Below are 15,129 nucleotides of genomic sequence, written 5' to 3' on the forward strand. Positions count from 1 at the left end.
GGTTCCATTCTTGAGTCAGTATCCATAGCCAGTCTTGTTGATTATTTGGCTGAGGGGTTCAGACCTATGCAGAATAGCAGTAGGGACAGGGTGTCTCCTTGTTGTATGCCACATTTTATGGAGACGTGCAATTGGCATGCAACTGGCTTCAAAGGTGGTTTTCCACAGACCCATTGTGTTTGCAGTGAAGGCGCTCAGAGTCCTGATGATGTTGTATAGCTCCAAGCATTCAATGGTCCATGAGTGCAGCATTGAGTTATAGGCTTTCTTGTAATCATCCAGGCCATTGCCAGGTTCTTGTGCAACAGAATAACCTCATTGTTTACTGAAGGGAATATTTTCTTAATAAAATCCAAATTAGACCACTTTATTTACTACACTACGATCCGCCTCAGTATTGCTAACATTTTATTTGCAGTTATTGAATATTGTGTTTCATCATGTTGTTTTTAAAGGTCAGGAAAACTTAACCCAAAAATTCATTTTCAAATATAAATGAAACATTTTTTCATCCACAATCTAAAACCAGAGCTGAAGTTTTCCTGTTATCAAGGCTGCGAATGAAGAAATACTTAGCTAAATTAATTTCCTGTGAAATGAGTGTCTTGCCGACCCCCCCCCCCCACACACACACACACACACACACACAAACACACCCCACACACCCCCAATAATATCTGCTGAGCAAGGACCAAAGAAAAAAGGGTAATTAAGATAGCAGATAATCCTGATGACTGCAGCAAAAAGAGTGATTCAGCTCATGGCCAGTAATTGTGGTCGGGACACTTTGACCCTACTCATGTGCAGAGTGACTAATGGGGGGGGGGGGGGGGGGGCACCAAGCCTGTCCCAAGGGGTGGGGGTGTAGAGACGGTAAGCAACATGATTGGATGGACAGTCTGATGGTACGTGGTGGTCCAGCGTGATAGAAAAAATATACAGACACAATTGGGTAAAAACACACTTTAAAGTCTGTTTTTGTTTTCTTCTTGACAAAACTGGTTAATCTTTAAAACGCATTTGCTGTGTACAACAAGTTGACAAAACAAGAAACTGAGTGTAATTAGAAAACATATATGTTGTAATTTTATATATTACAATATTACATTATCAGGCCCCCGGGTCGACCCAGGACACGTTGGAGAAGTTACATCTCCAATCTGGTCCGGGAACGCCTTGGGGTCCTGCCGGAGGAGCTGGTGGACAAGGCCGGGGAGAGGACGGCCTGGAGCTCCCTAGTTGGGATGCTGCCCCCGCGACCCGGACCCGGATAAGCGGAGGAAGACGAGAGACGAGAGACAATATTACATTACATTACTATTAGGGCTGCTCGATTATGGCAAAAACAATAATCACGATTGTTGTGACTGAAATTGAGATCTCGATTATTAAAGACGATTTTTCAATTTATGTTGATTTTATTTGTTTTTATTCAGCCATAAAATTGCTCAGGGCACAATCAGGACAAAAATAAATAAGAAACAAGATGATCACTAAAATAACTCCTGATTCCCAGTATAAAAAGACCAATATACTTATAGCTATAGACCTTGGTTTAACTCATTTAAGTCTAACCAGTACAGACCCAAATACCAATATCTTGCAAATACTTACAGCAAGAATTATACAGTGGCATTTATAACAAATAAACGCAAATAAATTGATGTTCACAAAATGTTGCATAACAGTTATTGAGTCGTGTCAAGGTGCTGTAGGAGCTTGCACTAGCACTGTGTCCTCAGAGAGATTAGTTATTATTTATCAGCGTGAGGAACTTATTTCTACCTTATTTATAAACTATTTATTCACAGGTCCATCAGTTAATGTAATAATTGTCCCAACCACAGCTGCACCCCCCAACTCGGTCTCACAGGAATCGGGGGCAAGCTGCACGTGTGTTTAGGGCGCCGCACGCGCACATTTAGCCGTTTTTAGCAGCTCAGGAGCCCGCAGGTGCGGTGTGTGTGTCACTCACTCTGGTTAATCCAACAGGGAGCCGGCTCCGAGAGCCGTTTCTTTAGCGACCGACACATCACTACATCATTCCCTTTCCTAATGTCCTGAAGAACAGTCCGGAGCGCAGGCGGAGTGTTTCGCTAACCTGCAGGAAATGTCAACGACGGTTATCCTGAAAGTAGCTAAGGGTTACCAGAGATGTTTCTGAGGTGTTCGCCAGGTACTTTTAAGATTTAAAAAGTCAAGAAGGGGGTCTGAAAAGCTGCTAGAAATAGCGTCAAAGTCACTAAGTTGGCAACACTGTGGAGGAGCGCTTCATTTGCAACTCAGGGCAGCGCAAGTGGGAGGAGCAAATAATCGGCTTGTTTTGTTTGTATAATCGTTCAAAACTCACATCGTAATTGTGATTAAAATTCAATCAATTGAGCAGCCCTAATTACTATTATATTAATGATTATCAGCCTCCCTGGTAAGGTCTATTCAGGGGTTCTGAAGAGAAAGGTCAGTCGGACTGTCGAACATCAGATTCAGGAGGAGCAGTGTGGTTTTGGTCCTGATCTTGGAACACTGGACCAGCTCTATACCCTTTGGGGGGTCCTGGAGGGTATGTGGGAGCTGGCTGAACCAATCTAAATGTGTTTTGTGGATTTGGAGAAGGCGCTCGTCCACGTCCCTCGGGGGGCCTTGTGGGGGGTACTCCAGGAGTATGTGGTACCAGGCCCTCTGATATGGGCTTTCGCTGGAGAGGTTCGCAGCCGAGTGTGAAGCGGGTGGGATGAGAATCAGCTTCTCCATTAATGAGACCATGGTCTTGAATCAGAAATGGGTGGAATGCCTTCTCCAGGTCAGGGATGAGGTTCACATTTGACCCATCCCCTTGGGGAGCGGTGAACTGCAGACACAGTCGCTCTCGGGAACCATTTGATGATTTAACCCCACAATTCAACCTCTTTGAGCTGAATGTCAAGCAGGGAGGTCCCATTCTTTTAAAGTCTTTGGTATGACCCGACCGGGACTTGAACCTTGATCTCCCAGTCTCAGGGCAGACAATCTACCACTAGGCCACCGAGCTGGAAGACCCAACACACTGGAGGTACTATGTCTCTAGGTTGGCATGGGACCGTGGGATTTCCCCGGAGGAGTTGGCCTGTGTAGCTGGGGAGAGGGAAGTCTGGGCCTCTCAGCTTCGGCTGCTGCCCCCACGACCCAACTCAGATAAGCAGCTGAAAATAGATGGATAGACGGATTAAATCACATGATATTATATTTTATCATGTTATTTTATACTATAATATGTTACATTACATTATATTACATTACATCATTTTTTGTTTGTGATAACTATCTGCCAAATTCATTCTGTTTTTAATTTTTTTGGACCTGATCACCTTAGGAACCAGCTGCTTAGTCATCAACTTTCTCAGGATGGCATTAACTTGTAAGAACCCTTGGCATTCTTTTCCAGGAGCAGAGCTTCAGCTCCAATACAAAACATGTTCCTGGGAGTTCCTGCCCTCTTCCATCTGAGCAATGTTGCTCATATCAGGAACATCCTGACTTGTGATGCAGGGAAACTAATCCATCTACTTATTATGCTTTATTTGTCTACTTCAATCAGAATGTTCTAAAGGTTCTCTTAGATTAGAGGCTTCCAGCAGATCCAAAATGCTGCCGCCAGAGTTCTGAAGAGATTCAGTAGGAAAGATCAGATTCTCCAGTTCCAGCATCTCTTCACTGGCTCCATGTAAGATCCAGAACTGAATTAAGTTTTAACTTTAAACTTCTAAAGCTCTGAAAGATCATGTTCATTCTTCTTTTAGTGATCTTCTTGTTCCAGATGTTCCCAGCAGAGCACCTGGATCTCAGACTTCACGTTTGGCAGGTAGTGGATATTTCAGTTCTCAGTTTCCTCTCGTGGAACCTGCTTCCAGTTTCTGTTTATGAGTCAGAAACCCTGTTAGCTTTCAAGAATTCAGGCTTTCGTTCTTTTTAAATCAGTCTTCTAGTTAGCCTGGCTTATGCTGGCTCGTCCCTTTAGTTATGCAGATAGGCTCAGACTGGAGGACATACTGGGTTTTCTTCACTCTGTTGTTGTGTTTAACTCAGTTTATCTTCACAGAAATAATGACATGTTTGTCTTCTTCATGTTTGACTCTGCATCGTACCTGTTCTCTCAGACCTCAGGTGCTCCAGGCAGACGGCGGCTCATCCTGATTCTGCTGGATGTTGCATAATCTTAACACCAGCTGGGACTGGGAGATTGGGGTTCAATTCCCGGTCGGGTCATAAGACTATATAAATGGGACCCAATGCCTCCCTGCTTGACACTCAGCTTTAAGGGGTTGGATTGGGGAATAAAACCTCCGTGGCTGCAGCTCACCACTCCCTTCCTTGGGGGTGGGTCAAATACGGAGATGAATTTCACCAGTTTGTCTGAAATTAATCATTACTGGAAAAATATCCATTTGAACCCATCATTGATTAATGTACACATTGTTAAAACACTTTAGATTTAAACATCTTGTTCATTCAACACATTTGATTATGTCAACCTATAAAGTTGTAAAGTCATTCATGATTCAAGGAAGATGAACTTTATTCTTCTGCCGGTTTGGTTTGAGCTAAGATAAAGGAATTCAGGAGAGGAGCTTTTTTGGGCTTCCTTTCTTAGCAACAAGGCCATAGAGCAGTGTGTTTACTGGTTCGGAGACCAGTGCAGGGGAAACAGCCTGGACACTTCCGTGAGAGGATCTCTGAGCTTACAGTGGACAAATACCCAAATTGTTGTCCTTTGGCACGCTACAGTTGTTATGTAAACTAAGCAAGATAAGAATTTCATACAAAGTCCAGAGATTACACATGAACCCGTTTCCATGCTCACACAGAGTGCATCACATTTTCACAGAGATTAGATTCACGGCTGGCCTCAGTCCTGATCTCTAAAAGGATCCTGCTGCAGGAGAAAGAGTGTACCATGGTGCATTCAGGCACCAAAGAGCCCTGACTTCTTCCAGCAGCCCAGCTGAGCTGGGAGCTTGAAGGCATCATCATATCTCATCTCCTCTGCTCATCACCATCCACACACCCTCACCACCTACCCCTCCCTCTCCCCACCTCACTCTTGAAGGTGTCTGGTGACTTTGGCCTATGTTATTCTGTTGCTCCTCCCTTCATGGTGGAGGAGATGAAGAGAGAGGCAGGAAAAAAGAGAGGCTCCAGCCCACCACTAGCATGTCCCCAGGGGCCCTCAGCCTGCCTGTGTGCCTGCCCCCTCCTGCTGCTCAGTACAGCTGTGGCTCACTACCAAAAGAGTGTGGGAAAGCTCTTCACCCCTCTTCATTAAGTCTTCATTAGGTGAACCACACAGACACAAAGTCCTCTACGTTCCTGGCTGTGCTGAGGAGACACACGCGAGATGGATGTGCCACCCGGGGCTCTGGCGCTTCTTTTGCCCCTGTTGCTTGCCGTGCTGAGCCTGTCGCCCGCACCCACTTTGGGAGGATGCCCATCGGCTTGCCGGTGCTCTTTTGCCATGCTGCAGTGCCTGGAGCCCAATGGGATAAGCAGCATCCCACCACTGGTACCACAGGAGAGCGAGAACGTGACAGAGATGTGAGTATAGGCTCCCACCTGCTCTGCATGTGCCCAGGCAGGCCTCAGAGACACTGGGGGCGTGGAACGGGGATGCCATGGAGACTGGCTTCTGATTCTTGTGAAAAAGGTTGAAGTTTAGAAGAAATTTAGTTTGAAGCTGAAACTTTATTGAATTTATGACAAGAACACAGAAATGTGTACGTTTGCTTGGTTGGTTTCATCTGATGTTATGATTTGTGGTTTGCATGACAGAGCGAGTCAGAGATCTCACCAAAGGAACATGTTCTAAGTGCAGCTTTGTTCCAAATCCAAAAAGCGTGAAATAAAGTTAGAAAACAGCAGATCAAGATGTTTTCTGAGTGCAACAGTGGAGTCCAACCTGAATCTGAATGTGTGTCTTAAAACACGAGACACTTTTTCATTTTGAAGTTACAACAAACAATTACTTGTTGTCAAAGCTGAAATCTTAATGCTATGATTTGCTGAAATATTTAAGTGTTTCTTGAACTTTGAGCTCAGATGTGAATTTTGTTCTTCTTGTCTTGTTGAGGGACTTGTTTCTGGTTTCTCTGGAGTTGTAGAAGTCGTAGATGTCGTGGATGGTGATCCGTTGCTTTGGTTTAATTCAGGCGGTGCTTTACAGTCAAAGCTGCCACACATTTCTATCATTATGTTTGACGGACAGACTAACAGCAGGGGAAAATGTGTGAATAAAACTCCGCTCTGCTGAACGGAGACTTCTCACTCTGCAGCAGCATGTCTACGATAGAAGGCTGTTATTTAACGCTGGCTTTTTAAAACTTTGCTCAGAAAAAGCAGCAGAAACTGACCACCTGTGATTTAAAGAGAGCTGCTGTATTATTAAGCAACCCACCATCAGCTCCAGCATGAGAAACTAAATGTCAGTCTCTACTCCGCCATGCTGTTCTCTCTTTGTTCCTGTACCCGGATCTGAGCAATTAGCACTTGTTAAGAAGGAACTACATTTGTGAAATGCTTTTTCAGTGGTGCAGGTCAATTTTCTGCCAATTTCTTTCACCTATATACACCACTCTGTCTCCTTTTCTTCCTCAGTCACCCGTGTCTTTTCTCCCTCTTACCTCAGAGGTGTTTCCTTGTATCTGCGGCTGCTTCCCAGAGCTCAGGCTTGACATTCTCTCTCAGATGTTCGATCAATAAGAGAGCGGGCGTCTGTTTACCGAGCCGCTCTACATGCCAGCAAACAACAACACTCGGCTGTATTGGCAGTGCAGGAAAATACAGGCGATGCATGGAACAAACGAGGGGCCATTAACTGCTGAACGGCGGCCAAAATTCATCATACGCAGAGTTATAAATTCAATTTTGTGAATTGCCAGTCAATGCCCCCACCCAGGAACAATAGATGATATACAACCCACTTGGCTCAATCCAATAAGAGAGGCCGATGGGCAATCCTGGGCCCACCTGCCCTGTAATCACATTACTGCTGTGTGGGTCAATCAAACATGAATATAAAGGTTTGTGTGTTGCTGCTAAACAGGAAAGTGTTGAGTTGAAACAATGCCAGTGCTGAAAGAACTGCAGGTACATTACTGAAAATGTCTTTATTCAAAACAAACTTTCTACATCCTTCCTAAAACTTCTCACAGACTGAATTACAGCAGTCATAACTTCATTTATTGCTTTGTTCAAGCAGGGATATGAAGGGCTTTCTAGAACAAAAGCAGAAAAAGAAATTGAACAAAAAATAAGAAACAAATCTAAAGAGTAATTCTGTAAAAGCTGCGGTGTAATTAAAGAAAATGGACAGTAAAAATGAAACAATAGGAGTACAATAGGGAAAAAATCTGATTAAACTGGCAGACTATGGTCCGGATGAAACTGAAGCTCATTCAAGTACATTTAATTTACTCAGATTTGTACCCAGAGTAGAATGTTCAATCAGTGCAGATAAAAAACTAACATTATTTGTTTTGGGTTGGAGGACAATGACTTCAGTGTTTACGGATTTATTGCACAGTTAAGTTCCTTAGCTACCTGGGAGTCCAGCATCACAGCAGTTAGACTATATGGGACAAATGCAGAGTTCAGGACCACTGAAACAAAAGGTTTCCTGAACCTGATTGTTTTCAGGCCCCAAACTAGTGAATTAATTTGTTTCACTTTAGCATCCGTAAGAAAAGTTTATTTAAATAACACCTTTTGCTATACCCCAAGATAAAGTACAGCGTTGTCTGCATAACTTTGGTAACATTTCCCAAAGTAAGTCCGGAAAAAAAAACTAAAACTGTCCGAGGCCACAACCCTGTGGAACACCAAGTAACATCAGACTGAAGACAATAACAAGCCATAATTATTATGCCTTAAAGAAAACAAACCAGGTGTGGTTAATGGAATCAAATGCAGCACCATCTTAAGTCTGTAATGCCTAGCTCAAAAGATCATCGCAAGCAAATGTGGAATTTTTCTAATCTCCTTTCAGTTGGCCCCTGAACAAAATGCTTGTTTAGTAACAAAAAAAACAGTTACATAGACAGAAACAACCCAGGGCACCAAACGGGCTAGGACCACCCCTACTTGAACCACATAGGAGACAGTGAACGAAAAATACACAAGCTTGTAAATTCTACTCAATTTCTTAAAAGCTTAATAGAAGAATGTTTGATGTATTTTGTTGGTTATTGCTGATAACATCAATAAAACAGAATGATAGAATAACTATTAGCTAATGAAAGCTGATTTAGCACTGACCACTGATGTTTGCTGGAAAGTAAAGACAAGTTTGTGGAACACTTGGTTGTTTATAATGCACCCCTGAAGTCTAACCATCACTAACCCTGGTTGGTGTACTTCTTTTTAACACAAATGAACTTGCTTTTATCTGCATTTGTTCTAACATGAAGTTAGTTATGAGCGTCCCTAAATAAATAGATTTATAAGGTATTTTTTTATACAGTTTTCTTTGTTGTTTCTAACTTCCTGTTTAAACGTGAAGGTTGTCCCATTGTCCATTTTAAATGTTTTCTTTTTCTGTTTGTGCTCTATACCAGGCTTTTGTCATCCGCTTGCATTCCCTATATATTTATTCTGGTTTTATTATTATTATTATTATTATTATTATTATTATTATTATTATTATTATTATTACATTTCATTTATAAAGCAATTTTTTTATTTCACAAGCTCAAAGTGCCACATAAAATTATCAGAGTCCAGAAAAATAAATAGAATAAAACGAAGAAAATGAGGGTTTCTTTGTTCCAGTCGACTCTTTGCTAGTTCTTGTTGAGTTTGTCTCTTTACTTTTACTTTTTGAGTGAGGTTCTGTTCTGTTTTGTTGGGTTGTTCTCTCCTCCAACTCCATCGTAAAGTCACTATGCCATAATGTGATCTTCTAAAATGAATTAGCAGCTTTTCACCACAGCATCTTTCTCTTCTGAGTCTGTTTTTAAAACGTTTTCCAAGTGAGCAGAACTCTAGAATGGAGGTCTCAACCCCAACAGGAGCTACTAAGGTCTGGTTGTTTTCTCTGCTCCGGTGCCTCTGGTTCTCAAGTTGAATCACTTGTTCAGAAGGTTCTCAAGTTCTGCAGCAGTCTTTTAATCTCCCGGCGATTTAATCCATGGACGTTGGAGCAAAGAAAATTGTGCTTCGTGTCCTCATTGTCTCCTCTGTGCTCAACCATGAGAGCCTATCCGTTCCCTTGTCCTTGCTTGTGGACACCAAAGACCTTAAAATAAATACATTTTATTTTACTGGCCAAACATGTATTCACTGGGTTTGAGTTCTGCTGACAGCCTGCTGGTTGATTCCTGAATTAGGGGTCGTGTTGTTCTTATTATTTGCTGCAAATCAAAGTTTTTGGTCCTTTGAACAAAATCAAACCTTGTTGCTCCTCTAACTTATCTGCTGAAATGGGTTCCTTTGTAAGCAAAGAAAGGAAGAAAACGATGTTTTATATAGCGCCTCTCAAAATTAAAATCACAAGGAGCTTCACAATAAATAAATAAATATTTTTTTAAAGTATAAAACATTTTTAATAAATGATTACAAATATGTTTTAAATGAGAGAAAAAATATACAAATTGTGATAAAATAAAAATGTAAGGAAAGAGAGAAAATGAATAGGAATAGGAGTTTAGGGTGCATGAATAAACATAGATATGAAACTTTTTTCCACTTCCAAGAATAATCTCATGATTGCAGCAGAGGGTTTAAGATTCTCACACATTTCTGTTTTCAACCTTGACATCTGTTTTAAAGCCTTTTAAAGAGTCCTCTTGAGCTGAATGCTGACAGTTTGTTCTGGTAAAATCCTCCAAAGATACAGTCACACCGCTCCTCATACAGAACATTAAAGCATCAGCTGTCTTTGCACCAGCAGGCTGTCTGTAAGCCATGTCCCCTCACGTCGACATTCATGCAGTTGGGTTCTGATCGTTGTTTTTGGGTGTGTAAAGGTCAGAGAGACCTCAAACTGTTCTTTTATTTGAAATCAGCTTGTTTTTAAAATAGTCTGAAGACTTGTGCCTATTTTCTCATGTTATTTGTTTTTCTGCGATTTCTCATTCAGTCAGACCTTCAAAAACTTGCTTCTGATGATCTATAATTAGCTGCTGAGAGATGCAAATGACAGAAAATTACTTCAACTGAAGCTCTTCTTTCGCATTTCCTACAACAAAGTTCCTCCATTGAGGTTCTTTAACCAAACAACAAACCTAAGGTCACACTTGAATACGAGCTTTAACTAATCCTCTTTTCTCTGCCTCTCCATATTTTCTTGTAGTTACATTGAAAACCAAGCAGGACTGGAGAATATAACAGAGGTCGACCTTGTTTACTACAGAGAGCTGAAGAACATGTAAGTAGAATTTCATTTCACCCTCCTCTTGTTAAACTGCCACCCTTTATGTTCGTATGGATCAGAAAAGCTTGTCAAAAGCAGCTCACAAAATTACATGACATTCACCCTGGAGCCTAACGATTAATATGTACTTGTACAGAGTACAAGCATTTACGCAAATCAAGACGGTGGGAGAAGCTTTTCAAAACTTTCTTGAAGATAGACTTAGCTGATCCTGTTCTGGTAGGGCTTGATAGGTTGTGCCACCATCGAAAAGAGTCTGGATTGTCTTGAGCTTGATGTTTACATTTCTAGCCGACAGTCGTTAGATACCCAGAGTAAGCAAGTCATGATGTGAGGCCTGGTTCACACGGCAGGATACTCGTGTCGTTTTTGACCTGATCCCCCCCTTCTGACAATCCTAAAGAAAAGCCTCATTTCTGTAAACGACCTCCTCAGTGGTCTAGTGGAATGCGTGTCTTTTTATATTTTAGTTTCTTGTTTTGTTTTTTTAAACTTTAGGTTAGGGTTAGGGTTATGAGAGCACCATGTGAGCACCTGTGTGTGTACACGTGCTTGTATATGTAAGGTTTCTCTATAGGAGTGTCCAATAGAGAGTGTGAGGGGCCACAGATCTGCCCCCTAATATGTATAGGAGATGGAGGGAGCTCCAAGTCCCAGAGATCCAGGAACTGCCCCAGAGCGCAGGGACCCCAAGGAGACCTCGACCAGAAAAGCCCCTTCCCCCCTCGAGAGGCGCAGAGGATTGCCACGGGGGGCCACAACCAGCAGCCGGCAGAGTCTCGGGAGATATCGGCAGCAAGCCCACGGGCCCGCCCGCAGCCTCCCACCCCCCAGCCGGCCGAGCCCGGGACCCAGCGACCCGGAACCCAGGGGTGACAACCCCTGCCAGGGACCCAGCAGAGCCCAGGGACCAAGATCCCACCAGGCAGCCACCGGGATTAATCAGGCAGATGCCAAAAATTTTAAACCCCCTGACCCGGGAGCCATGAACACTCAGGCAGACCAAGGCACCACACTCCAAACCAGGTGTGGCAGGGGGAGGGGAGACGAAGATGTATATCATCAAAAGAAATCCCAGGAGAGGGGAGGAGTCAAAGGCCCCACCTGACATATACAGTCATACACAAACACAGTCACACACTCCCTCCCTCATGCTCACACATACACACACAATGACCTGCACTTGGATAGCAACCAAAGACTTACACGCCGGGCACCCACTCATGCTCCCCATACACACCCTATTCACTCTGGTCCCGGTACTGCTGCACATGGGGTACAACCATTACCCGTTCCCAGAGTTCGACCCTTTCTGCTGGGGTGCTGATGAGCAGGCTCCCCTGCCCAATGCTGGAATGAGTGTCTGCCCTGATCAGTGTTCAAATCTGATCAGGTCATACCAAAGACATTAAAAATGGGACCCATATCCTGCTTGACACTCAGTTTTAAAAGGCTGGATTCGGGGATTTAACCCACCAAATAGCTCCCGAGCGCAGCCATTACTGCATCTCACCGCTCCATCCACGGGGATGGGTCAAATGCAGATATGTGATTTCACCAGTGTGAGAAACTTTAATGACTCTAAAGATAATCTCATCAGATAATCCTGCCATGTGTGGTGTGATAGGAGGGCTCCAATCACAAAGCAGGTGTATTCATTATGTTGGGTTGTCTTGGTCTGACTTTGCTGCACACTCTTCCTCCGCCATGTTTGTTTGTTCCAAAGTCACGTTTGTGAGATTTTGCGCCTCATCTGGAATTGTTAGTGTGTGAAATCGGTTGTGTGTGGTGTACTCTTTACCACACAATGGAGAACCAACACTGGTATACAGTGCTTTTTAAAATCTACATGTGTTGTTTCTCGCCTTTTGAAAATCATTTAGAAATCCTGCCGTGTGAACCAGGCATTAGTCCTTGCAAGAGAAGGGAGCCTTTTTTTAGGCTACCATTTTAGCCCCGTCTTTAAAGGCTTACCTACATAATTTTGTTCATGTGCTGCTGCGCTGTAATTTTATTTAGCTAATTTCTGATTTGGTGTTTTAACTATTCTCACTCCTTTGTAGCACCATCACTTCCTGTAAACTGAGGTTCATCTCTGCCAACGCCTTCCAGAACAACCTGAAGCTGCAGTATGTGTGAGTGTCAGTGCATAAATGTCACTAAAAAATTCTCAAAATTATTAGAATTTGGTTGTTAAAGTTGGCAAATTTTTAGCATAATTTATGATGTATTAGTATTCAGTTGTGTTCAAGAATCTCTATAATCTGGACAGGGATTATCGTACATAAGATAAATAGCTCCTGATTTGTAGAAAACTAATTACAATACTAATCAATGGTGTATTGCTAAAGATGATTATTTCTGCAATCAAATAAAAAATAGATAAATTCATCATCAATTCTTCTTCTGGGCCGTTTGGGCGTTCAGGCGACGCCACGTCTCACATGGAGTTATCAGATCCGTCTGCACTCGAACAGCTGACCCTTATCACCACCATCTTGTCCTCATCGTTTTACTGAGCGTGTTCAACATGTCCAATGTTGTTTATCTGAAAGACAGGCGGGTTTGGAGGACCAGAGATGATGGTTGGTAAGGGGCGGAGGGGCTTAGGGTGGGTAGCTCGAGAAACTGGAGAAGACATCCACCAGTCACCTTTTACTCGCTCACTTTGCCGGATTATCGACAACTGATGCATAATAAATACACTCCACTAAGGGTCCATTATCACTTAATCAATATTTCACTGTGGGGGGAGGAGGGCTGCGTGGATGGAGGTGGTAGTGGTGTACCGGTTAATGTGTGACAGAAGTGTTCCTGAGATAAGAAGCGACTAAAAAAACTAAAAGAAAAAGCAGAGAAGCAGCTTTCGTTTGAACGCTTCCCGTTTCTGCCCGTCTGCCTCCAAACCTCCTGGAATCACGGGGAGAGCGTGAGCTGCTATTCCCGGCTCCGTTCTCCCCCTGTGGACTCCAGGAGGAATCGAGCCGGTAATGGATAAGCCCCAATGGCTAACCCAACTGACATGAACTTTTGGGAGCAAGGAAAACAAATAATTGAACCCTTGGCCCTGTCACAGTGATTATGTATTGGTTTCCATGTGCGTGCTCCCCAGTGTGGCTTTCTGTCATCTTCTGAGGGAGGTTTATTTACAGCCTCTCAAAGTCTGAGGGGCATTTGAGCTTTGCTGTGATGATATTTAAGTGGCCTGAGAGGATTGACCAAAGAATATCAGCCGTTGTATCTCAGTATTAAAGGAAGCACAACAGTAAGCATCAATAGCATGAACACGTTCAAGAGATTTAAAAAAACAAAGCAAAATCAGTCGGTGACTTGATGCAATTTGCTGGGTTCCTTATATTGGAAACATTTTTTTTCTGATTGGCTTAATGAACTGACCTGAATTGGAATGTGTATTATGTGAAGTGTCTTGAGATGACTCTTGTCGTGATTTGGCGCTATATAAATAAAAATGAATTTAATTGAAAATTAAAACAAATCAGGAAAAACTAAAAGCTTTACTTTTTTAATTTGTTATATTATTTTGTCTTCTACAGGTGCTGCCATGCTGCATTTTAGAGTCTACACATCATGTTGTCTTTAACACATGAAAGCAAACATCAGCTAAATGGATAAGAAATAAAACACACAGCAGTAAGGGAAGAACTGTGTGGAAAAAGAGGAGTCAACACTAGAAATAATGATCTAAAATACATTTTTAATTAAACCAGGGCATTGACAAATCTGTTTTAATGAAGGAGGCGGGGCGTAAACTTTAAACTGCAGCCTGCCGCTGGGGGGCACCTCGTACAACTTCAGTATCAGTTCCTGGGTGTTCTTAATGTCAAGGCGCCTGGCCTCGCAAGGCGATGTGTTGCTAGGCCATGCACCTTGCTTAGGAGGGCACTGTCATTCCTTGTTCAAAGAAAATGGTTAAATGGAAGAGACTTGCGGTCATGTAACTTCATGTAACACTGGAAGTAACTATAAGAATAAATTTCACTGGAAATATATAACGTGCCTTTTACTTTTTAAATTGTGTATATATTTGTTAAATTAAACATGTAGGCGAGTTAGTACCTGTTAGCCACCAAAGCTGCAAATATAGCATCGAACCAACCATAGCTAACTACTTTGGATATTAAAAAAAAAAAAAAACATTTTAGATATCTGCCCGGTAGCTACAATTTGCAGTGGTTGACTTGAATTTTGTCCCAAAAAGCAGTGTCTGATCTGCCATCTTTTTGAAAATACCGCTGTGTAATCTGGGAAATTTTTGACCAAGGCCAGGCTACAAGACACATCCCGTGTATCCTTGCTCAGCTAGCTAAATGGCTAATAAACGGAGAACAGACGCCATGGTAGAACATAAACATTGAAGCATGTCTTGACGGTTCCTGATGACGTATCTCCCAGGCAACCGGGGCGGGACCAAGACATCAAGGCAAGGTTCCTTGGCACTGAGAAACACCCCGTCTTTCTTTTGCTTTCGTGTCAGCAGGATGACAGCGTTTTATTTAAAATTGTAAAATTAAAGCAACAAATGAGCTAAACATCAGATAAGAAAATGTGCATGAGGGGGCGGAGCCAGGTTGTGGCTGCGTGTGAATCTTCCACATGAGACTGAGGCCCCTGACAGTAGCCAGTGTGTGTTTTTTGTAAGTGGAAAAGTTCAATCATCAGCTTGACCAGGGAAGTCAGAACAGGACTCAAAACCTGTATTGCAAAACATC

The 15,129-nt window shown here is 42.7% G+C and overlaps 1 protein-coding gene across 1 annotated transcript in view; it reads left to right on the plus strand.

The window, feature by feature from the left end:
- Positions 1-5,151: 5,151 nt before the first annotated feature.
- ntrk1 (neurotrophic tyrosine kinase, receptor, type 1) overlaps positions 5,152-15,129 on the plus strand; it is a 47,348-nt gene continuing 37,370 nt past the window's right edge. Inside the window, exons 1-3 of the mRNA XM_015949753.3 lie at positions 5,152-5,568; positions 10,319-10,393; positions 12,463-12,534. Coding sequence (XP_015805239.3) covers positions 5,372-5,568; positions 10,319-10,393; positions 12,463-12,534 — 344 coding nt within the window. The 5' untranslated portion in view covers positions 5,152-5,371. The remainder of the gene's footprint in view (positions 5,569-10,318; positions 10,394-12,462; positions 12,535-15,129) is intronic.

Source organism: Nothobranchius furzeri, chromosome 5, assembly GCF_043380555.1.
Source record: "Nothobranchius furzeri strain GRZ-AD chromosome 5, NfurGRZ-RIMD1, whole genome shotgun sequence".
Taxonomy (NCBI): domain Eukaryota; kingdom Metazoa; phylum Chordata; class Actinopteri; order Cyprinodontiformes; family Nothobranchiidae; genus Nothobranchius; species Nothobranchius furzeri.